Source organism: Boleophthalmus pectinirostris, unplaced genomic scaffold (assembly GCF_026225935.1).
Source record: "Boleophthalmus pectinirostris isolate CB_2022bp ecotype Guang Dong unplaced genomic scaffold, ASM2622593v1 HiC_scaffold_2, whole genome shotgun sequence".
Taxonomy (NCBI): Eukaryota; Metazoa; Chordata; class Actinopteri; order Gobiiformes; family Gobiidae; genus Boleophthalmus; species Boleophthalmus pectinirostris.
The window spans coordinates 25,401,070-25,427,340 of NW_026571152.1; the positions used below are offsets into that span (position 1 = coordinate 25,401,070).

The window sequence follows — 26,271 nt, forward strand, 5'->3', positions numbered from 1 at the left end:
AACAAAATCACATTTTGAAGAAACTGAGATATAAAATATATTTTTTATCTATTTTCATGTTTGTGTGCAGGTGCTGAGGAAGCCTCTCTCTCTAGTCATCCCCTTTGAGCCTGTTGCCCGTCGGAAGTCCATCTTCAAGAGAAGGCGGTTGTCATGGCACCCCACTGCCTTCAGACCGCAACGTCTCCCCCCTCCAACAGTGGGCGCTGACTCTGAGACTATCACTACCAAACCATGTAGTGAGCCTTTCTCCGTTGTGGGGGGAGGGCCTGTGGTATTTTTAGTTGTTTGTGTTTCTATAGAGCAGGTTTTATATTGTTAAGAGTGTGTTTGGGAGTTGGAGATGGTTCTGTACAGTACTCCATATCCCAGTGCGTGCCTGCACTTCCTGGACGGTCTGTCATGGAGCCTGGTCTTCCCTTGTTATTGGCTGCTGGACCGACTGTTGGCGTCATGTGTGGCCACGTCTCTGGAGAAGCGTCAGCGCTCCAGAGACCCCTGCTCCTTCCTCAGCCTGTGTGTGCTGGTGTGGGCCCCTCTGTACCTGCTGCTGCTGCTGCTATCCCTGCCCCTTGCTCTGGTGGGCTTCATCCTGTGGGCACCTCTGCAGGCTGTGCGCCAGCCTTACCTCTACACCTACATCAAGTTAGTGCCAGTCCTCTTCTCTGCTCTCATGATTAAAGTTTAGTTTAGATTTATTTGTAGGGTATGGCTGAAACACACAAGGGCACATTTTGTTGCATGGTGGACAGTGCCAGTAGTCTATTTCCTCAAATTTGCACTCATGAATAAATATTTTATCTACTATTACTATATATTAACTTCTGGATGATAATGTGCTTCTTCTACAGATTAGACAGGAGCCTGGCAGAGCAGGGCCAGGCAGGCTCAGGAGGACTCTCTGAGTGGAGACCTCAGGGGCGGAGCTTCTGTTTCTGCAGTGCTAATGTGTGCCTGCTGCCGGACTCTCTGGCCCGCTTCAATAATCTGTCTGACACTCACAGGAGAGCCCGAGAGGTGGGCAAGAGGATCAGGAACGGGGCCAATAGACCCCAGATCAAAATCTACATCGACTCCCCCACTAACACCTCCATCAGGTATCTGCTTTCATGCTTGTAATATGAAAAAGGTGCAGTGCAATTCTTTTATTTCACTGTTTTTGCGATCTCTTTGCTACTTACTGATTCAGTATAAGTGTGTCACCCAAAACAATGAGATGTCTGACTTAACTAACTAATACTTTTTTGTGCAGTGCTGCCTCCTTCAGCAGTCTGGCCACTGGTTTCCGCCGCACCTCGTCTCTGGACCAGCGCCCAGAGCAGAGCCACAGTACCAGTGGGCAGGCTGACAGTGAGACTGAGCCCCTCACCGAGTGCCCTCTTCACTCTTCTGCTGCCCCTGACTGCCCCACTCACCCCTCTGTGGAGCAGGGCTCTTCTCCATGTCCCCTGCACCAGGAAGAGTCTGCCCCAGTCTGCCCCCTGCACTCCACCTCAGACTGTCCTGTCCATAATGGGGGCTCAGCTCCAGACTGCCCACTGCATCAGTCCTCAGGAGGGCAGAACAACAGCCCAGATCACCATACCTGTCCCATGCATCCCTCCAAAGGGGGTGATCACAACTGCCCCATGCACTCTCCTGCTGGAGGTGAGAATGCCTGCCCCATGCATTCCTCTGCAGATGGGGAACACGCTTTCCCCATCCATTCTGCATCAGGAGCAGATCACAACTGCCCCATGCATTCCCCTGCTGGGGGTGATCATAACTGCCCCATGCATTCCCCTGCTGGGGGTGATCATAACTGCCCCATGCATTCTCCTGCTGGGGCTGATCACAACTGCCCCATGCATGCCCTTGCTGGGGCAGATCACAACTGCCCCATGCATCCCCCTGCTGGGGCAGATCACAACTGCCCCATGCATTCACCTGCTGGGGCAGATCACAATTGCCCCATGCATTCCCGTGCTGGGGGTGATCATAACTGCCCCATGCATTCACCTGCTGGAGCAGATCACAATTGCCCCATGCATGGAGAGGGCACTCCGTCCAAGTCGTGTGCCCTGCACAGCTCTGGTGTGCAGATAAGCATCAGTGCTCCAGAGCCCCAGGAGGAGGACCAGTCTGACCAGCCTGTAGACACAGCCTCCATGACAGCTTCCCGGGAGTCCCTTACCCGCTACCATGGCGACGGTGGCGGAGGGATGTACTCAAACAACACCTTGTCTCATGTCCCACGAACATCCGTCTTCAAACGAGCAGCTCGAAAACGGCGCCATGGAGATGAGACTTTTGACCATGAAATCTCAGCCTTCTTCCCTGCCAATCTGGATTTCCTGGCACTGCAGGAAGTCTTCGACCACGGCGCCACCACAAGGCTGCGTCGCCAACTGCACAGATACTTCCCCTACGTCCTGAGTGATGTGGGACAGTACGGCTGGAAGAGCTGCTGCTCCAGGTTCAAGTTCCTCAACAGTGGGCTAATGCTGGCCAGTCGATACCCCATCCTGGACGCCCGCTATGAGTGCTACCCCAACGGCAGGGGCGAGGACGCTCTGGCAGCTAAAGGAGCTCTGTTTGCAAAGGTCAGGATAAGACTACCCTTCTGTCATTTATGATTTTTATTGAAATGCATCCCATTCAAACACACACTATTTGGTTTGATTTCAAGCTGTGATTTTTAAAGGTAATCGTAATAATGGTTTAACCCAGCAAGCTCTTTTAAGAGCTGAAAAAGATGTGTTTTAACTTACAGCCTACAGGCTGCCTACCTGTGGTAATTATAACGGGGTACTTGAAATTTTGACCTTTTCTGCCTGGTTATTATTGTCAGTTATTTTTAGTTAATTCGTTAGTTGTCTGGGCAGAAATGTCAGAACACAGCACTGCTTGAAAATGTCATAACCATTATACAGGTCTAGAAAATCCACTTTGAGACAGACATAGCAAATTTAGTGTTGTAGAATAAATTGAAGTAGCCTGAGAGCTGGAAGAAGAGGTTGAGGCTGGTTCTAATACAGGAGAAATTTATTTACCATCACTATGAGACCCTCAAGACATTGTGATAGTGTTGTCCATTTCAGTCAGGTCTGGCTATGCTTCCAGTGTCGGGAGTATTATACCAGTGATGACGTAAGCCAAGATAACAAACACTGAGCTGGCAGTGAGAGCCCTTGGTACTTCGATGTTGCTCTATTCTATTTTTATTTTGATCAGTTCATACGAAATCTTCAGCTATTTGAATCTAATTAGATTGTGAATTGTGTAACTAACTTCATTTTACTGGATTTAGTTTAAAATAATCCAGTCACTGATTTATTAGCTTTTCTCTTCTGAATTATGTGCTCATCACCCTGCATTTCACACACACACTGAATGCCCATTGACTCTAACTCAGTAAAATAGAGTTAAAATGTGCCACCAGCTGTGTGCATTTATTATCACTTTTGACTTCCTCTTTCCGTCTCCATTCACATGTTTCTATAGCATGTGCATGTTCTGAAACCCGGAAGTCTGTATGCGCTTTGGAGCACACGTGTGGCCACCCATTTTATTCTCCCACAATTTATCTGTTTTTACACGAAGGTATGATACAGTGATATGACGCAGATACATATTTTTGTAGCACCTGTCAGTAGTGTATTTAAAGGTGCGCTCTGCAACTTTTCTGGTGGACGGATCTGCTTGTCTCCATGGTTATGTTATTGTTTTGCCTGGGATGTTCTGCAGTAAACTCATATATATTTTGTTTATTCAAGTAGAGGGATTTTTTTTTCTTAAATCTACCATAAAAACACACATTCTTACTGTGAGTGGGCCCACTTCTCCACAGATCTGATGTGTAACTTGGCCTGATGAAACTGCTTGTCTCCATGGAGATAGGAAATAAAATGCCATGCTGTAGAACATTCCAGGAAAAAACAGTTCCATGGAGAGAAGCAGGTGGCAGACCCTCTACCAGAAAAGTTATGCAATGCACCTTTAACAACAAAAGTGGATATCATGGACATTCATGCTGTAGTGTTGGTCCTTGTCTTGCAGCTGTAGATTCTGGGCAGTTTTCCAAAAGCATCCTTCCCCTTAGTGACCCAGGCTCATTAGGCCCTGACTCCTGCGGCTGCTGAATCTCATTAAACATGGTTCATTTGATGTAGCTCATGTCTGAGTGACTCCAGCTCACAGAGACAGTGTGCTGGGTCAAAGGTGTGCTCATAGTGCCCTCTTTGATGGCAGCTAATCAACAAGATGTTCTGACTATTTGTAAACAGAAATTATTGGAGCAGTTTGTCTGTGGCTGTCTAAAGACCTCTAGGGTACAAGACAAATATTTTTATTTTTTAGGCATCGTTATTGTTGACAATTATAAACAGAACATTATTTAAGTTTGCCGTAGTTTCCGTCATAGTTTTGTGACTCACTTTGCCTGCTTATAACATAGTGACTTGACCCAAAGTCATCTGCCTCTGCTTATTTGGGGAGAGGTCACACTGGCACCAAAAATGTTCCCTCAGCACCCATAGTCTTTTATGTGTATATATTAAATCATCCAGGAATCAGTATCATGCAGGGACTGTTTAATGATTTATTACAAAAGCTAGTATCGGAACCAGGTAGTTTTATGAGCAAGTATCAGTACTAACAAAATCAAATAAATGTTCTAATGTTGTTTCCTCATCACAGACATAATTGGAGTTGTGTTTTGTTTCACACTAGCAAAAGAGGGTTACTTAAACATGTGTAAATGAAACAAACCATATTTCAAGGTATGTTTTTGATGAGATAACAACATTATAACATGACTTAAAGCTCACAAGAGACACTTTTGTTTAATATAGGATCTTTAAACAGCTAGTGGTCCTTGATAGCGTAGTAGAATAGATCTATATCAGACTTCCTTTGACTCTTCCAGGCAGTTACTTTCATTATTGAGTTTGAACCTGTACATTTGTAGTTGTTCTTCCCCTTGAATGCCCCTCACCTGGAGAATAGAGCAGTCAGCCTGGATCACGACAAAGTGATGTGTTTTGGGGGAGGAGGAGAGATAGAATATTAATTAAAAATGTTTCCCAGAAGAGGGCGCCGGGCAGTGCACAGTAATTAAAGCTTTTCACTCCCAACATTTATCCGCTCTTATAATTATTTCAGACAGCTAAGTGCACGGTTGAAGAGACGTGTTTGTGCGTGTGTGTAAATAATGCAGTTCAGGCGCATTACACAGATTAAGCTTTAGACAAATAGAAGTCAATGGAGGCTTCCTAAATCCAGCCTTGGCCTTTAGCGACCAACAGACCTCTAATCATGTGAGGTCAAATCCACTTGTAGAGACTAAGTGCCTTTTCAAGTGGAGAGGCTGCGTCTTGTTTTTTGGCTATATGATAACTTCTATGCCTCATTATAGATGCAAACTAAGCAAGAAAGTCTGCTATTTATTTCTTGATTATATGATTTTTGTCATTTTTTTATATAATATATTATGACAGACAGTATGTGTGTGTGCTGGTTCAAGTTGCATTACACTGTCAGAGCTATTACAATTGTTTTGATTGGAAAAGTGCTGAAAATATTATACCATTTGACCAGTGACCATGCTAAGATTCTTATTGTTCTCAAAATTTTCCTTGATTAATTTATTATTCCAAGAAAAAAACCTTGCGTTGTTCAAAATCTGTTGAATAGGCTTCCTCCAGACACCAGACTTTAATAGGAATAAGAAAAGGGAAGCTGAACATGTGTGTGCTTCTAGTCTACATAAACATCCAGCATAACAAAAGGTCATATATTTCCTGTCAAATTTTTAATATTTGTCTCAGTATTTGTGTTGGCTGATGCTGACAAAAAATAATATGCTTTTTTGTTATCCCATGAAGATAAAAAATGTCCTAAAACACACTTAAATGTTGTGGTTGAGGTTTAATTTAACATATTTTCACAACAGCAGTTTCAATATAATATTTTCCAGTAAATTACACACATTTAAGCTCTTGTGCCTCATACATAAAGGTCCCATATTACACAAAATGGATTCATGTGAGCTTTAATCCCTGTTATCATGTTATCTCCTCAAAAGCATACCTGGTGTTGTGTTTCATTCAGACATGTTTGAGTAACTCTTTATGATTAGCCTTTCTATATCTCCAAAGCTCAAAGTGCAGTGTTTCACCTTTTAATGTCATGAAGTGGTAGTTTTCAAGTCAGCAATTGCAGCAGAGATTGGCAATTCCATGGCTGAAATTATCCAAATGATTCTAGTGAAGGTGGATGAAGTTTAAAAACACAGTGGCGCATTTCCTGTAAAACCATTCATGCACAAAGAATATATGACCATTTGTGACAGACACATTTATTGCCAGTTTCTGTCGACATGCATGCTTTGTCATGGACCTGCCACCAGAAAAGTTACACAATACCCCTTAAAGTTTGAAATGTCTCATAAAACTCACTTAGGTCTTGTTGGTTCTTTGTCCATTGCATCTAAGTTCAAGATGTCATCTCCTGTGTTCTGTTTTTTAAAAGCCAGGTAATGTGATTTCCTGTCCTGCAGCGGTAGAACACATGAAATAATGTGAGCAAGAATCTGATTTAGTTACTGCATACTTTGACCACTGTATTAACCTCATGTGAACTTCAGCCACACTTAAAACCTAGTATATATATATATATACACTGGGTGAGTTAAAAGCAAAAAAAAGAAACGTTTTTTGTTTATTTTTGCTTATAAAGAAAACACAATGAACATCCAGTTTTCAGTCCCAATGATATAACGTAAGAAAGAACATATAAACCTTTCAAAATACTGAACTTTATCTACTCCAGTGTCATTTTTTAGTACTTCTTGCTTTATTAATCATTATTGAATGCCATGAAACTGAATATATGGTGCATAAATGTTATTTAACACTGCATAGTACATTTTCAGGCTCTCCCAGGACCCAGTTTTTGGTTTTATTTTCTGGTACAAGTATCACCTTAAACTTAATAGTACCCACTACACTAACTGCAAAATAAGGTATCCAGTAGAGGGAAAAAATGGCATTAATAGTTAAAAAGGATAAAAGTTACAGAAGTGAAAAGTAATAGCAGTCATTTCATAGTCATTCGAAATGCGAAAGAGGCTCGGCGGTCATTTTCAGACAAAGGTTTGAAAACTTGAGAGGAGAAAAATAATCTTTAAGCAGGTGAAAAGTTAAAAAGGAATCAAAACAAGTTTTAGAACAGTTGTATCAGTGGTTGGGTTTGGGTTAAATTGTTGCTTTTACCAATAGCTCTGCCATCCTCCTATCTCCTGACATCAGAACTAAACTTAAAGATGCATAATTCCTAGAATCAGAATTTATTTTATTGCCATTGTTAGTGAATAAACTAGGAACTGGCTCCCCCATTTGTTCAATAACATTTTGTCCTTTTCTACTTCTAACATCATCTCGAGCTGAAGCCCTAAATTTGACTTGCAGCCTACTTTGGGAGTTGTAACATCTTTTTGCCTTTTGCATATTCTTCTTCGTGCATTGTTTCTTGCTTTTGTTGTCTTCCGCTCAAAGCTCTTCAAAGTTGGAGTGACGGTGCTTCGTGGTCTTTCATGTGCTGCTGAGTCTCCCCGTTCTCAATGAATATTTCAGCTCCTTATTTCTGCTTCAATAGGTGCGCTCACACTCTGAAGCTGACAGAGACCTCGGGGAACGTTTCCGACTGTTCACAACTCGTCCCCTCCTAACCTTGTGTTTCCAGTAATCTTTGTGTTGTAGTAGATCATATTTTATGACAAAACACAGCACAGGTGATGCGTAATATTTTTTAAGTTTGAATGGTAGGTTGTAGTGGATGGGGCTCCTTAATATTTGGATTTCTATTTTGTTTTATTTTGCTGGGGTTTTCTGGGGTGGTATACAGGATAACAAAATAGTGCATTTAATTATGTTATTATGTACCTGTCTTTAAAAAAAAGTGCAGAGACAGATAAAAATAACAACTACTAGCATGCTAACAGTGCACTTGCAACTGCAGAAAGGAAATATATTTCTATTTCAGTTTTATTTTTCTCTCATTGAAAGTGTGTATGTTTTAGTAGAAACTTGCACTGTAACTTATATTTTATTTTAAAATATTATAACTCTAACCACGATGTTAAGCACCTCATCACTTTTATTGCTCCTGTACCCCATAATCATTAAACTTAAAACAATTACAAGATCTTGTTTTCTTATTCCCATAATTCAAGTCTTTAGCTAAACTGCAGCTAATGATTTATTATGGCTTTTAGGAAACAGTCATTAGAGATTCTCACAGGTAAAGCCAAAACGGACATCCCATTATCCACCATCAGCCTCCATTTGTCTAAACCAACGTCATGCTCAGAGAAAGCACCCACTAATTTAGCTTTAATAAATGTCTCAGCTCTGGCCTCACACGCTTAGATGACATGCCACTTACCTTTATGTGAGCACTTCTGCCTGTTCTGTAATGCGTTTGATCGAGAATAACAATGACACATCTGCAGTTCAGTAGGTTTTTTATGTTTTATTATATTCTTCTTCAAAGATATACACATTGTTAATATTTCACATTGCATAAGGTCATTTTTATAAAACAGAATAATCCAGTATGGAGACTGAGAGGCTTAGAAGGAACAGTGTGTGAGAAGAGAAGACAGAAGAAAGACATGGCAGATACTGATTTCAGTATTGTTTTGAATACATTCATAATTCATAAATCATAATTGGATAATGTCTCTTATACAGTGCAATCTTCCAAACAAGGAAGATATATTTTTACACTTTAGTTGGTAATTTCACAGTCCATTCAGGTTCATTTACATTTGTGGTTGATTAACATAAAATTGTGAGATAGATAGACATCAAATATATGAAGCAAGATATATGGAATTATGTAATAAAGAGAAAAAGTGAAATAACTCATAATGAAAGGGTGGTTACTTTGAGAATTTGAATATAAAATATACTTTAAAAATATTTAGTTTTTTTCTTTGCTAATTCCATTTATCTTACTTCATATATTTTCTATCTTCTGTATGCATATAAAATGTAAAAAGTGGTAAAAATAAAGGGGGGGGGGGACTATGAATGAGATATGTGCCTGCATCAGCATGTAAGAAGGTTGTGGTACTAATTTCTAATGTAATGCGATATAGTGTTAGCTTACAGGCTTTCTATTTTCCAATAGAGCTTTATGCAGAAGATCATATTAAGAGACATATATTTTTATTCAATAGTTCTTTATCTGTAAAAACTCTTATGACTGTTGCTCATTGTTTTCACAAGGCATAGTCTGAGCTGTAATTTTAGTTTGTTTTGGTGTAATACATCAATACATCATCATAGTCCCCAGAAACACACGGCTTTTGCTTTCTTATTGCTTCGTGTGTTTTGTGTGTTAGCTCCAACTAACTTTATAATATCGAAGTTATGCCTTTATAAAGTAATGCTTGTTTCTATAGATATCACTTGTAGCTCACATGGAGTTCAGAGTCTACAGGCTATTGTTAAATTATGATTTCAGGGACAAGCTGACTTGAAAAAAGCTTAGAAACTGGTTGTCTGTAAAACCAGGCACGATACATAGCTTTTGGTTGAAATTAAGAAAACTGAATGGCATATATATATATATATATATGTGTATATATATATATATATATATATATATTATATATATATATATATATATATATATATATATATATATATATATATATATATATATATATATATATATATATATATATATATATATATATATATATATATATATACAATAAAATTATGGAGTCTCAAAACCTCTCTGAAAAATTTTATTGAAAAATGACTCCAGTGAATGTTCTTCAATAAATTTAACTCAGTACTACAGTGTATTTGTGGACCATTTTGTTTACATAAATGCTACATGCTGCGGACCTTAAAACCTTATTGCTTCATCTGAAATGTTTCACGGTATGGTATTAAACCTTTCTATCTTCATGGAGACCAAACCAGACCAAGATACAGGTTAGATCTGTGGAAAGGCAAGCTGTTTAATGTCATACTGTAGAACATTTCAGGCAGAGCAGTGACATATCTATAGAAACAAGTAGGTGACGGACGTTCAACCAAAAAGGTACGTAGTGCACCTTTAAAAAGCAAACAACTGGCTGAACAAGTATCATTGATTTTCTGTCTTAAGAATATAACCACTGGCACTGAATACCTCTGCTCCGCTCTGTCCTATTATAATGCTCTTGAGTCCGATGCGTTCCACTTTAAACTCAGCCACAATCAGAGCCTCCTCCACACTCCTCGTCAGTCTGGCCTCTCTCTGCTCTCTCACTGCAAACCTCTGCCTCTCTGACGCCATTCTCTGATTGGATCTAGACTCCGATTCCCTGCCTATTTACATACATTATATACATGCTGTATCTGAGCCTTATATATCATACAGGGCATGTTTCATGTTAAAATAAGACTTGTTTATTGCTGTGTTAAAGGGCCCTTATTACAATATTTTCAGATCTGTGTTATACTGCTGTTTCCACACTTGTTTGAGTAATCATTTATTATTAGTCTCTCTACATCTCCGAATGCTCTGTTCCATCTTGTGATGCCATGAAGTAGTAGTTTTCAGGCTAACAGCTACCTTTTACCTTTTGTTCAGTAGAGATTGGCATTTCCCAGGCTGCAGTTATCCAAATGATTCTACTGAAGGTGTATGGAGTTTAAAACAATAAACTATAATAAAATCTGGAAGATGAGTCCAAGATGCCATATTGTTTTCAATGGTCTGTGCTCAGTGGTGCATGGGCCCAAAAAAAGTTCACTTCCGCATTTACTTCCTCAATAGGGGGACCTTCCACCCGTGTGATGTCTGTAACGTGCACGGTGTGGAGCGTTTGGGCCAATCAGAGCGAGAGCTGCTAGAGTGGAGCTATCTTGGGCTCAAAGAGGGGCTAGGCTTGCTCTTACAAAGCTACATTTTAGGCGCTTCGAGGATTAAAATTTTTTAAAAGCTTATGTTGTGAAAACAGAATAGAATCCCTACAAAATCTGACCTTTGTGAAAGTTGTCGATGCCCTGTCTGCCGAACACTGGCAGTTTGAATTCCCCAAAAATGCATTGTGCTTCTATGGGGGAATTCTTTCTGGGCCCAAGCTCCCAGGAGCTGCAGTACCAGTGTAGCATGATTCATCAGCCGGTTTCACTTCGTAGAAACTGTCTGACCTTGCAGTGTTAGAATTCGTTCGCTCGACGGTAGAAGTTTTTTTTTATCATTTAACCAATCGCTGCTATTTGCTTGTCATGTGTGTAATGCACCACTAACAGGGCTAACTGGTATATTAAGCTTTTCCCAAATCCCATAGGAAAAAGGGCAATAATGTATTTCCCCTTGATAAAATTCACTAAACATTCTCTTTATTCTGGCTTTAAATCCTCAATCGCGGGAATCGTTGACAACACAGAATATATGACTCTTCACTGATTGGCCGGTGCCCGAACTTGCACTTCCAGGGTTTTTGCGAACTGTCTATTATATTTTGATTCCTGACCTAGTTGCTGGAGAGAAATGAAATTGAGCAGAGTCACTAAGTGGCGCCAGCCTGGCTAGTACTAATGGAGCGGGCACTAGTCGGTCTCGAGCTGGGAAAGAGGGGGAATGCCTTATCCAGTTATTATTATAGATCCATGGTTTAAAAACACAGAGGAGTACTGCCTGTATTAGTACATGACCTCACAGGGTGAAGTGTTTTTTGTTTTGTTTTGTTTTTGTTTGTTTGTTTGTTTGTTTAAGCGAAGAACTCAACCTAAATAGCAGGGTTTGTGTGTTAAACATATGTACATGAAACAAAATACAACTCCGGGTATATTTGATGAGGTACCAACATTATCACGTCTTCAAGCTCACAAGAATCCATTTTGTGTAATATAGGACCTTTAATTGCATGACTGCTTTTTACTTATTATATTGTACATTATAAGACAAGAGATAGGACTTCTGTATCTTCTGAATTCTGTAGCAGTTGGCACAGTTTTACACAGTGGGCTCTCTCCAGATGGATTCAGGCCAGCACAAAACCATGCAAATAATGTGAAAAGATGCACTAAGCATTGTCATTGTTACTGCAGCTCTATTGTAACACAAACAACAGATAATAACTACATCAGTCTGAGTCTGATTTCATTATGTTCAACTATTAGCTTTACTGTTTCACATTTTCAGATGTGTGTATGCGGTAGACTAGCTGTTTGTTTGACTCTGTGTCATTTACTTCTATGAGGTGTCTGAACATGGGTTTCAGAATGATAAAATATCAGGACTGCTGAAGCAATTAATGAAGCTAAATGTTACATATTTTGAATGAAAATCAAAATGTCACATACAGGAAGATGAAATCAGTGAATAAGGAAAGTTACCTTTTTGAATGTTGGTGTTTTAAAGGGCCCGTCCTACGCTATTGTCTGATCTATTATGTTAGAATGTTGTTTCTTTATCACAAACACACCTGAAGTTTTAGTTTAGTTCGGACATGCTTAACCCACAAAACCTTCATACTATATAGAGTTCTTCTCTCAAACAGGAAACACTCTGTTCCACCTTGTGATGTCATGTGGCAATACAGAACGTGCTCCACTGTGTTTTTAAACTCCATAAACTTTCTATCTTTTTAGAATCATTTGGAGGATTTCAGCCCTGGAATTTAGCCAGGCTGGCGCCACCTAATGCCTCCACTCAGTTTCATTTCTCTCCAGCGACTTGGTCAGGAATCAGAATACACTAGATGGTTTGCAAGAACCCCGGAAGTGCGAGTTCAGGCAAAGAGCAAAGAGCCATACATTCTGTGTTGGCAACGATTCCCGACATCAATTATTTAAAGCCGAAACAAAGAGAATTTTATCAAGGGGAAAGACGTTATTGCCCTTCTTCCTATGGAATTTGGGAAAAGCTTAATATACTAGTTAGCCCTGTTAGCAGCGCATTACATACGTCATGACCAAATAGCAGAGATTGGTTAAATTTTTAAAAAGTATCGAGCAAATGAATTCTAATGCTGCGATGTCAGACAGTTTCCACAAAGTGAAAGTGGCTGAATCAGGCTTCCTGGAATTGCCAATCTGTACAGAACTAAAAGTAAAATGTGGCTGTTAACTTGAAAACTACCACTATATGACATCACAAGGTGTCATGTAGTGGTAGATCATTTTGAGCTTTGGGGATGTACACAGACTAATACTAGTAAACCAGGATTTCTCAAACATGCGTGAATGAAACAAAACACAACTCCAAGTATGTGTTTGATGAGGTAGCAACATTCTAACATGGCTTAAAACTCATCCTGTCATCCATGTGGTCAGGCGCTGGTTAGTCGTGTGTTGTGTCAGTTTTTGTTCCTTGAGCCTTTTCCCAGAGTTCCCTGTGTGAGTGCACTTTTAAAATGTGAAATGTCAGCCTCTCTCACAGTTTATCTACAACTCTAGAACAAAATGCCTCAAATGTCAAAACCTGTTGCATTACCCACACAAAGCCTGGAAGGATTTTTATTTATTTTTTTCATTTTATGTTTTGAAGTGTAAATGAGAGACTGGTCAATTTGGTTACTTAAGTAGAATTACAACTGGACATAGCAAAAATATGTTTCTGACTTCATGTGAAAAAAATTATCCTATACAATTAATCCTGATTTTAAAAAAATAATAATAGTACCTTATATATAGCCATGTAAATAACCTGGATGAGTAATAAGCACACCAGTCCTCCATAGCTGCAGTAAATAAATGAGTATATCTGAAATGCTTTGCTGGTTTGGTTTTTCCCTCTTGTAAGTATATGCTCAAAAAACATACTGAAGTGAATCCTGACTGAGACCCACCTGGTAGTTTTACTTTCACTAGACACACTGCATATATAATTCATCTCACAAGAGCAACTGTAAAGTGCTAATGCATGTCTGAATATGACCCCAGCAGTCAGACATGTCAAAGGAGCTTCTGTTCACCGTGTGCACACTTCTATAGCATGTAACACAAAAGATCTTTAGGTAGAAGCTCAAATGAACCAAGAACCAACTGCAACTGTATTCAGTGCATAAGCTACCTCAAAAATTTTGATTCATTCATTACTTTTTTTTTATTGACATTTTATAATTTTAATGGTATTATCCCAAATTCCAAATATGTGTCATTAGATTGCTCCATACCACTTATGTCAGAACCACACGCTTTGACAAAACTTTACAAAGATGATTCATATCCTGTCTCCCCGATTTCAGAGTGCGTGAGTAACAGGCGGATTAACTAATGAGAGATTGGTTAAATAAATAAAAAAACACCTACCGTCGAGCGAATGAATTCTAATGCTGCGAGGTCAGACGGTTTCCACGAAGATGAATCAGGCTAGGATTCTACCTGGACAACTGAGGAATTTTTCACACTGTTCTCAATGATGCGAGAATTTTGATGAAATGACTACCGCACTTGAGAGACATGTGCTACAAATTAACAGCTGTGGTTGGATCGTCTCAAGTTAGGATAGAAGATTTTCACCCTCTATTGTCCAGCTCCAGTCCCTTCTGGATTCAAACAGAATGTAGAAGGGGCTGGCTGGTCAGGCAACCAAATCACAGACTCAATCTCATCAATGATCCTCCTCCATAGATCTTTATTGACTCCCATTAAAGGCCTATTACAGCACATCTCATTCAGTCTTGTGTGAGTTCTAATTCACACTCAGGTCTCAGTGATTCATTAGTGCTCCCAAAAGGGATCTCCAGCCTGCACCTTCCTCTCCCTGTTCTTACAGACTGACCTGACAATGGCACCAATCCCATGTGATTTCTGTGTTTGTATATTACAGGTCCACGTGGGCACCTCTCATCAGGAGCAAAGGATTGTGGGATACCTCACCTGCACACATCTCCATGCCATAGAAGGTACAGTGCCATCTCACAACAACATAGAAATTTTAAATCTGCTCTGACACACTTCATCCCATTGATAAAGCAAAACACAAACACTGAATGTTTTTCTGTCTAGGCTGTCACGATAACAAATTTTGAATTGCAATATATTGTTAAACTAAATATAGATGATGAATGATAATATTGAAACCATAAACAAAATGATTCCTAAAAAGTATTCTAAAAAAATATATGAGCTTAGTAGTTAGTCTGTATCTGTAATGAGTCATAGAAATTATTTATTCAACTCATACAGCTCAAATATAAAAGAAGAACAGAAAAATAAGCAAAATGTTCCCACTAGTATAAAGAAAAAGTCTCCCTGATAAACGTTGGTATTATATTGTTTCTATCTATCTTGTACTGAACGATAAGTCGATAATAGTAATTATTGTGGTCTATTTCTGTTTGTTGTGGTCAAAGGACAAAATGTATCAATGATTCAATGAAGCATTTTATGATATTATTTGTCTTTGGCTTTATAGAACATTATGGAAAATGTTAGGATAAACGATGACGAGGAGAGGAGAGAGACATAATTCTAATTGCAGGCATTGAGAGTGGGTTAGCAGTAGAATGGGCTCCTGTCTGCCCTATCATGGCTGTGTTTCTTAGGTCAAACAATAGTTGCTGCAGAACAGGGCGCATCCACATGTCCTGGTCCTGTTCCCATGGCGACGGCCTGACGCTGCTTAAGGCGTCACAGCCCTATTTAAAGCCTCCGGTCGAAGCCTCGCTCATTTTTTACCCGTGACACATCTCGCCATTTCGTTTGGCTATTTCGAGGCTCCTCCTACGCTTCTGGCATGACTAAATATAGCAAGGCCAGGGCGATTTCTAAAGATACACCAGAAAGCCTTAGGGACCAGGGCAGGGGAGGTGGGGTGGTAGTATGTGGGGCAAAACTGTGAAAAAGCCCTGGCTTTTCAGAGCGGGCAGTACATGATTTGTATGTTTGCGTTATGATATGTGATAGATGTACACCTCAAGAAAAAGTAGGTATCACAATTTTACTAGACTGCGGTCTTTGACCCAGAAAAACTTTTGATTTATTTGTTACACAAACACCAATGTAAGACTGGAGTGGTTTTTGCACTTGCCCAGATATAATTTATTCTAAAAAACTGCCAAAAATATACAGAGACAACTGTTATAGGGCGCATAGTTTCATGCTGCATAATGAAAGATACACTTCTTATGTAGATATATCTTATCTATGTCGCCATTACTTTGATCCTTTCCTTTTGATAAACCAGGCCTACCTATTGATAATCTCTATTGGCTATATAGGGGTATATCAAAAACAGGCTCTAATGCAGAAACTGTGGTCAATCTGAGTCAAAAAGTTGATAAAAGAAGCCAAAATTATAAGTTACAAACCCTCAAGATTCAAATTTATTTTATCAGTACCAACAGGTAAAGGTAAACAGGTTTAGTTTGACAGTGAGTCAGCCTATTCATTCACATATTTACACATCTGGAAAAGTGACAACAGTGAATACTGCAGCCTTAAAGAACTAAAACCCCATTAGAAACAATACATTAAAAACAAGAATACAAATCATCAGCCAGTCTTCATTACTTAGGCGGTTATCTCTCAGACGACAGCTTCAGTGAGTAGCTCAGTAATGCGCAGTAACAGCGTGTTGGTAACGGTTATTCCCGTCACTGCATATAAATAAGATAAATATAATAAAATCACTGATATCGTGTCTTACAGTAGCGTATCTTTAAACCACCTGTAGATACAGTTGAACAGCACATACACACCCACAGCCAGCTGCTTTTTGTTTTTTTTCCTGTATTGCCGGTGGAGCAGTGAAGAACTACATGAGCATTACACACTTAACTCAAGGACAGTTAATTCTAGGCTTTTGTTAGCATCCCTCCCATTCCTTTTCACACACAGAAAGAGTCCAAAAGCTACTGTAGAGAAAGACACCCACGGCAGCTCCAAGGCACGTCTGAGTGGTCCAAGAACTGCAGCCACTCCAATCAAACCTACCACCACCCACACACACATACACACACACGAGCGCAAACATCTCTACATCTCTCTCTCCTCTCTCCCTCTCTCGACTTTCTCTCCACTGTCTATATCTCTACTCTCTCTCTTTCTCTCTATTTTCCCTCCCTCTCTATCTCTCTCTGTCTGTCTCTCTCTTGTCTCTATAGTCTGCCCTCCCTCTCTCTGTGTATGTTTCTCTTTCTCCGCTGTCTCTCTCTTCTCTCTCTCTTCCTCTCTCTCGATCTGTCTGTCTCTCCCCTGTCTCTGTCACTCTCTCGCCCTTGCTCTCGTTTTCTCTCTGTCTCTCTCTCCACTGCCTTCCTCTCTCTTTCTTACTCTCTACTCTTTCCTCTCCTCTCTGTTTCTGTCTGTCTCCCCACTGTCTCTCTTCTCTCTTTGTCTGTGTTCCTCCCTCTCGTTCTCTGTCTATCTCTCTCTCTCTCTCTCTCCCTACTGCCTCCCTGCCTCTCTACTCTCTCTCTCTGTTTCTCTCTCCACTGCCACTCTCTCTTTCTCTCTCTTTCTTTCTCTCTACTGTCCCTACCTCTCTCCCCTGTCTCTTTCTCCCTCTCCATTTAACTCTTCGTCTCTCCCTCTCTCTCTCTCTCCTCTGCTCTCCCTTCCTCCCTCTCTCTCCCCACTGTCACCTTCACTCCTGTCTGCAGCGCCTCTTTATTGGATCCACCAGTAATGCTTTAAATTAAAGTTCCTTCGTAAAGCCATTAATAAACACTATTCATTATGCATAAACTCTTAGTGACGATGAGCCTATTGCATTCATTCAAAATTCTCCATATCATCTGGGGACCCACTGAAATCAATAATTATAAAATTCTGATGTATTCATTTATTAATAAAGTGTCAGTCTGTTTTGTTCATGTATTAATTAGGTTTAACTTGTAATTTGTTGATAATTATATATGCTTTTTGTGCTTATAAACGTACTATAAATACTTTACCAAGGAACCTTATTTTAAAGCATCGTCGATCCACTCGTAGAGACAAAGACAGCACAGACACATATCAGCCAAACATGGCCTCATATGATGCACTAAATAAAACAGCATCAGAGCTCCACAGCTTGAGTGTTGTTATGGGAAACAGTGGGGACGGTGTGTTTATGGTGCATCTGTTCATTAAGTACTTAGAATGATTCAATATGTTTCAGTGTGATAAAAGAACAAAGCACAGGCAGTATGATTAAAGGAGATGCTTTATGCAAAATCAGCTTTTAGGATATTTTTGCCTTGTTATAATTGTGTTCCCTTCTAATTTACCCACTGGACATTTTTAGAGACTTTATTCTCCTGCATTCAAGATGTAATTGCTCCAAAAATAAATAAATAGCCACTGCTCTTTACTTCGTTCTTAGATTTTTTTTTTTTTAAAGTGGTGATGCACTGATTTTGGCAGGGAGGAACTTCATGGCATAGCACTAAGCGTCGTCTCTTTTCTTAGATCATTTTGCATCAATATTGCGATTTCATGATTGGCTCCAGACCTTACTATTGTACTGTGACTCATCATGAGGTGAACATATGGATGGGTTCACATTACAAAAATACCATCAAGCAAATATCAAATGAGTCATGGCACGACTGACTGATGATGAGATTTGTATCAAACTCTTACTGTATTTAATATTTTGTGTTGTTCACTTGTGCATATGCAGGTGATGCAGCAGTCAGGTGTGAGCAGCTGGACCTGTTGCTGCAGTGGGGGGCGGAGTTTCGGCAGGCGTCTTCTCAGCCTCCTGAAGGAGAGAAAGTCCTGGAAGATCTTGTGGCCTTCGACGTCGTCCTGGGAGACCTTAATTTTGACAACTGCTCTTCAGGTTCAAGCATTAACAGTCTAGATTCAACTGAAGGCTTAAAGTGAACTATAGCATATGATATTTTTTATATTTTTATACATTTTCCACTAAGTGTAAAAAATTTGCATCACATCCTTAGGGAATGTTGATGACATGAGCTGCAAAGTATCAATAATCAGGAAACTGGTTGGTTTTACTGGGGGGGTTGGGGAAATCTACAAAATACATGATGCTGGTGTGTTATTATGCCAGAAACTAATAAAAAAAAATAGGCCATGACAACTTTTGAGGATTGCCTCATAGGGCCAGTTCAAGTGGTGGGGGGCAGAGGGGCTGGGGGGCCGGTCAAAGGGGCATGGAGGGCCAGAGTTGGCCTGCGGGCCTTAGTTTGATGACTCCTCGACTAAAGAATTACTCAACCAACAACAAACACAACTCCAGGTATGTTTTTGTTGAGGTAACAATATTGTAATATGACTAAAAGCTCACAAGAGTAAATTTTACATAATATAAGACTTTTAATATCTTCCCAACAGAGCTCCTATCTCCTAGCTGTAGCCATAACCTACAGCCGTGTTATGAGTGTGTTTGGGTTGCTCTTGTACCCGTGTGAGGGTTGAGTAATCCTCAGGCTGATTGTTCATTCTTTGTGTTTCCAGAGGACAAGCTGGAGCAGCAGCACGCACTTTTTACTCAGTACAGAGACCCCTGCCGCCTGGGGCCTGGTGAGGACAAACCATGGGCTCTGGGTAAGAACACAGACACATCTGCACAAATGAGCAGGTTTAGTATGGTGTAGCAGCAGCCATTTGCATTATAAATAAGTATACAGATATGTCTGTTTCATGCGTTATTTAGAGACCATCTCACTCTATCTTTTTTACCTTCTGTGCCATCTTATCCATGCTGAAATGAACATCTATTGCGTGAAATGTGTGGGCAGGTTTTTGTCACATTGCGGGAGCTAATCTGTTTGCACACTCAATTCATGAAGACCTGCCTACCCCATGCTGTAAATCTTTTTTTATTAGATCAATAACACGGTGTGAAGTTAAGAAATGGGTTTAAATAGGTTATGGTGTAGGTGATTATAGTTCAGATTAAGATCAGTCTTCAGGAAATGAATGCAGGTCAATGTAATGTCCTCCAAAAGCTTGAAAATCCACATGTGCACTCCTGTGTGATTGAAAAAAGTAGAGAGTGGGCACATGACATTAATGACGTCACTCTGAAGCTGTGCTCTGGATATGAGAGGTTTTTAGGGCAGCAGTATTTTAGGAGCCGTGTTGGCACAGGACAATGAATGCTTTAACAGGACCTTGTTTATGTGAACAGGGATGATGGAGCTGGGAGAGAACTTCTTCTGTTACATAGACCTCCTCAAATATCTTAAATCACTTAGATCTGGGCCTGGTTGTTATTTGTCAGTTATGTATAATTGTGATATTGTAATATGTTATTCAGACTGGTAAGTACAGGTCCTATATGTTGCCATCCCTCCCAAAAAGACCAAGTGCACACAAGTTGCGCTGAGTGAAACATAGAATTTGATTTGGAAAATTGATGGTTTAAGATATTTGCAAAGACAAGATGTGAACTTTCCCTCAAACATGCACTAACAAACCATTTCAGTGAACCACAAACCCAGCCCTTCTCAAAACATGTGTTTAAGGGCAGTGGAGCAACATCTCTGCACATGTGAACACTGAATCATTTTGCTTCCCATACAAATATGAACTACAGATGTTCTCAAAATATGAAAGGGGACAACGTCAAATGTGGCTGTAATCTAATTAGCTCTTGATTGCACTCAATTGTTGTCAAAGGCGGTTCCTGCTGAGTCCTGATGAAAGTGATTCTTGACGATGAATGGCATTTAAATCAGAATTGAGACAATCATTATTTTCAATGGTGCTAATCAAGAATGTATTAAATTAAGTTGCTCTTATTTCCACTGACAGCATGGTAAAATTATCAAGACATTCACCTGTCTTAAAAGTAAGTTTGTCTTTTTGTCTCACAGGGACTCTGCTGGATCCAAGTGGCCTTTATGATGATGAGGTCAGCTCACCTGAAAGTTTACAAAAGTAAGTATATCTGCTACCTGTTACTCAACATCCTAACGTTTGCATTATATATAATTATTAGGTAGTAGTATTTTCCATCTGTATAGTACTATGACTGCCCCCTAGTGGAGGGTGAGGTCAATAAAATTCCTCATGAAGTTGCTCTGGGCCTCAGTCCAGTGAGTAAAAGAAGAGCCACGTTAGCAGAAAGCTAAAAGACAAAAATGCATTGTTGCAGGATGAGATCCGGGTGCTGTCATCATGATACATACAGCTCATCTTGCTTAGTTACAGAGACCTTATGTTACCTGCAATGGTAAATATGTCAGGATATTTTAGCACACTGCATGACACAGATGTTTGTCTTAACTGTTGGCCGCATTTTGACAAAAAAACCAATGGGGGCCCTCTGCTGTCACAGGGCCCAAGTATATAGAAGAGTGTGGCCCATGTAAGGCTTCTTGCTCGAGGCCCCCAAATTTCTGTCAGCTGTTTAATACTTCAGTCCACTGCTCCCAGCTTCAATATATAAACGACCACAGGCCAGAGAATAGTTATGTAACAGTCCAGTGTGTTTGTATCAGAGTGATGGAGAATGAAGAGGGCCGAAAGGAGTACCTGGTGTTCCCCCCCAGTAAGAGCCAGTGCCCCCGGAGCAGTCAGAAGGGCAGGAAGATCCCCCTGAAGGGCAATGGCCGCCGCATCGACTACATCCTCTACAGCGATGAAGGCCTGCAGCCGGACTGGAAACTGGTACACACTGCACAAATTAGAAGCAACTAAACTCTGGCATCAACTATCTCATGAACGCTTCATTGCAAAGCAAAACAAAAAGCAGGAACTATGAAATTGTCACTCATGTGTACACACAGTACACATGACACATGCCACGTTTATCTGAGGGCGTAAGTTTGAACTCACCATTTACTGAGCTCCTACTATGTTCTTACTTACGTACACCTCCATCTAGTGGCGAAGAGTAGTATACATATTACAGAAGAAAAGCAGCAAGCTGTGTTGTTAAGCTGCTATGTGTATAGTATACCTTGTTGTTTCTATTCCAATAAATAATCTATTATATAATATTACATTAACTTCTATGTTGTTTGTGTGTGCATGCAGGAGCTGGAGGAGTTCAGCTTCGTGACTCAGCTGGCAGGTCTCACAGACCACCTGTCTGTAGCCATGAGACTGGCTGTGTCCACTGGAGAGGATGAGCCTTAGACCAGAGCATACTGCCATATACAGAATACAACATGTTTACAGGTTGCCTACATGTGGGGGACACTGGCCTTCCACTGAGGAGTCACCAGACAGGAAGTACTCCAAAGGCCAGAGCAGGAACTGAAAAAAGAGGGGTGGCCTCTTGAGGACGTGAAGTATCAGAACGTCATCACACTCCTGAACTAATCTGGAGGATCTACTTTTGACCTTTGGATATTTTCCCATTCATATGGAACTGAAACTAGACAGTCTTATTTCAAATCATGTTCATGTAGCCATGCACCATTCTCATGCCACAGGCTCTTTGGTTGTGGCTGTGCTGTTTTATTGCTTCTACCTTCAGGGAACGTGGGTTAAACACAGACTGTGACAGACACGTGGCCAGTTTAGACTTTCATTGTAATGTTTTTTTTATATTATTATTCATGATGAGCAGTGCTTGTAGTTTTTTGGGGGTGAAAGCCTGAAGCTGGACAATGACAAAAACATACTTTGTACTCCTCTAACATTTACAGTTATTGGTTTTCACACTACAAACTACTCCCAAACCAATTTAGCTACCAATACCCACCAAATAAGCCGCAAAAAAAAAACAACTGAACAACTCTAACTCAAAAAAAAAAAAAAAAAAACAGGAAGTGTCCTGTTTTCAAAGCGAGATAATAGTTTTTTTTGGTTGTTTTTTTTACAGTTTCAAGCCATGTCAATTGCTGCACCTTTTGTACCGTTTTGTATTTTCTTATCATTTCGATCCATTGAAGCTTTTACACTAAGATAAATATATTGTATATAGTATCAGTCAGGATGAGAAAATGACATTGACACTCAACTTTACTCTTCAACTGAAACTGAGAATTAATCCCAAGGGAAAGCACCCTATGGTGTTTAAAGTTGTTCAGTGAAAACAGATACTGTATTTATAAATCATCTAGTGCACAGGGCTGAAACATGCTACAGATACACTACACAAGTGAAATATTTACTTAATCATTATCTTTTTGCCTCTTAATATGAAATAGAATTTTAATTCTCTCTAAATATGCCTTCTTTACTCAATATTTAATTTCTTTTATTGCAGCTCTAAAAAGTGGTTATTATATTTGACCAAACCTAAAGTCTTTTGAGGTCAAACACTTGATTTGCCCTGAAGAGGACAGGAGAGGTGTGTCTGATTTCCTGTGTTTTATACAGAGTGAGCCCCTTGTTTACAGGCTCCATTGCAGCCCTGTCTCCTGCTTTAGGTCTTGTTTTACATGTTTCTGATGGGCAGCTCACAGTGAGTCTCTCTCTACACACAGTTTACACATTTGGTGTGTGGATGAGCTCATGCATGCATCTGCAGAACACAAGGCATGCATGTACTTATACTATTATTATTATTATCTACACAAGCCACTGGTCTTGTCATAACTTTTATAATTTGTATATTCTTCTTATTACATACTTTTGTATGGCGTCTTTAAGTTTATTACAGTGTGGGATATTTTGTAATATCTGTATACAGATCAAATGCCTAATATTTATTGCTAAATAGATAAATGTAAATAAATCAAGTTGAAGATCTGGATTTCATGCAATAGGAAAAAACTATGTAAAAAAAAATATATATATATTTATTGTTTTGAAATGCTGATGTTGTGGACTACAAACAGTCTCACCAACTGGACAAATGGCTGGTCTTTTTAATTTATGCAGATATTTTAATCATTTATGAAATGATAAAAAATATTATAAGATGCCTAAACAGTTTCCATAAATATTAGAAACGTTTCAGACAGAATTCAACTTGTTAAAATAATACAACATAATTTAATATATAATAAACCTTTTTTTTACTCTTGTCTTGTGGGAGTGAAACCTCTTGGTATCCGAGTACAGTGCACAGAGAGGGTCACTGTGGCAACATCTCATGTGTAAATTATGGGATATTCTCCAAAATTAAAAGCCTTTTATGTATAAACTACACTGCAAAGCTGCAGCTCATATTAACATTATAGGGTGAATGACAGACATTTTGACTAATCATAGCATGCCAGTACACTTCACATGGGAACAAGAAACAATCAGGAGTCTACCAGTCACTACGTTTACACAACACAAGAAAAACTGAATCAGTCTATTGCCTTAGCCCTAGTTACACCACATTCAAATGCATGTTCAGCTTGATTAGAATGTCACTTATTCCAGGTATTCCTGCATGAAAACGGCAAAACTTTGATTTTGTTGGATTTAGGTTCTCATGTTTGGAAATGTACTATCTACAATTGTTTAACAAATATTCACAAAACAACTCAAATGAAAAGTGTCAAATGTGCAAATGTATTGAATTGAACTGGAGCACAAACATCCTTTTGGTCAGTAGCAGACGTAGAGCTGCGCCTATAGATGCATGTGACAGTGCTTGGGGCTTGTAGTATTTAGGAATGCTTCACTTTGTTACTCTTTCAGCTTTGATTTTCTACCATTTGTCTGTTCAAGTTTTTATAAATACCATGCAGGCTGGTAGATGGTTCTCGTCCATGTTGTGGCTGAGGATTTATGGCTTTTCTCTACGCTTGTTTGTCAAATTGCTTATTTTTTCTGCTTTTTAAAAAAACAAAGATTAACCTCTCTTGTCTCTGAGTGTTTTTGTTTTCCTAGAATACTTTAGTTCAGTTTAGTTGGTTCCCCTAATCTTATATTTTAGAGGTAAATGCAAAAAATGTAATTACCAGTGAATCAAGGCTACTGAAATAAATAGTTTGGTCTTTCAGTCAGTGAGTAAGTTCTAGAAAAACTTCTAGGGCACCAGTAAAAATATCCCTTCAAATACCACAGGAAATGAATATATATGAAACTGTATTTGTATTATTTCTTCTGCTTTTTGCATGTGTGGGACTTCATCTCATGAAACTAACTTCAGCGTGCTCTTAGACATAAAAGGGCACAGACTTTATCTCATGATATGACAGAATCATGACTATTTGTATGTTTCTATTACCACAAGGATTACTGGTCTGGTCCTTGTGTTTTTCTGTACAGTCTAATGGAAAAAGAGGAAAACTTAACAAATCATGCAGCATAACTTTTATGTTTAGTCCAGGAGCCAGACCCCTCCACCGCAATTATTTTGCTACCTTTTTCTTACTATGATTTTTTTATTAGTGCCACCTCAGGACATTACGAGTTTGGGGTCTTTTGTTTCAACTCGGCCCCATCCGGTGTCAGGACCTCAAAATCCCTTTTTGTGGGACCTATCTTGTGTGGAATGATATAAGTCTGTTAAAAGTGCTGTTATAATCACACATAATGAGGAATACAACAATATAACTTTACAGGGGTTTATGCATTTCTGTTTACAGTTATTGAACTATTTATAGAAATAAATATCAAAAAATTGCCTTCTCAAGCATAAATCCTCTCCACAAACTAACTGACTGTAGCATAGCACAGAATTACAGTTTCAGGTGTAAATAGAAAACTTCCCCAATTTATCAGCTTCAAATTAAGCTCAAAATGAGCTCACTGTTACAGTTCAGTTGGAATATAATTATGTCACTGTTCATGTCTCATAGTTACACTGATATTGCTTTAAACTCATCTTACACTGACCCTATCTTACAGATTTATAGCAGATTGTCTAAAAAATATTTAACATTGTGTAAAAAAAAAGTATAAAAAGTTGGAATAAAATATAATAACCTGCCACAAACAGTCCAAAGTCTATGACAAAGGGAAGTTATTTTCTGATAGTTCTGATTTTGACCAACTCCCCTTTAGAACCCCCAAACTAAAAAAATTTAAAAGATACAAGACTCAAATTTTACTTAGATTATATTTCCTATATAAATATTAATATCCAAATTTGAATGAAATCCATGAAACTTAAGTTCATCCTGAAATCTGCTAGTTTACCAAGGAATGGCCCCATATGAATTCTTGGCCAAATAACCGAGAATTCTGGGTGGGTTAGGAGGAACATCTCTGTTATAGCACATGATTCACTGGAGACACAGAGCTGGGCTTAATTTGAAGCTGAAAAATTGGGGAAGATTTCTATTTACATATGAAACTGCAATTCCTTGCTGATCTATCACAGTCAGTTAGTTAGTCAGTTCTAATATTTATTTCTATAAATAGCCCAATAACTGTAAACAGAAATGCACAAACCCCTGTAAAGTTATATTGTTGCATTCCTCATCGTGTCAGGATTCTGTGTTCCAAATTTCATGACTGTGTGACACTGTGTGTG

General features: G+C 39.3%; 1 protein-coding gene across 1 annotated transcript; it reads left to right on the forward strand.

Moving 5' to 3' along the window:
* Nucleotides 1–343: 343 nt before the first annotated feature.
* smpd3 (sphingomyelin phosphodiesterase 3) lies at nt 344–22,040 on the forward strand. The gene is made up of 10 exons (XM_020935330.1): nt 344–645; nt 852–1,097; nt 1,253–1,611; nt 2,035–2,582; nt 14,827–14,902; nt 18,610–18,771; nt 19,410–19,499; nt 20,774–20,837; nt 21,401–21,569; nt 21,939–22,040. Exons 1-10 carry the CDS (start codon nt 344–346, stop codon nt 22,038–22,040), a joined length of 2,118 nt encoding a protein of 705 aa, XP_020790989.1.
* Nucleotides 22,041–26,271: the final 4,231 nt, after the last annotated feature.

Excerpts from the sequence above, each read along its gene's own strand:
- smpd3 (XM_020935330.1), top strand. The coding sequence starts at position 344 with ATGGTTCTGTACAGTACTCCATATCCCAGTGCGTGCCTGCACTTCCTG. Across the intron at positions 646-851 it reads TACCTCTACACCTACATCAA|ATTAGACAGGAGCCTGGCAG; the intron begins GTTAGTGCCAGT and ends CTTCTTCTACAG. Across the intron at positions 21,570-21,938 it reads TGCAGCCGGACTGGAAACTG|GAGCTGGAGGAGTTCAGCTT; the intron begins GTACACACTGCA and ends GTGTGCATGCAG.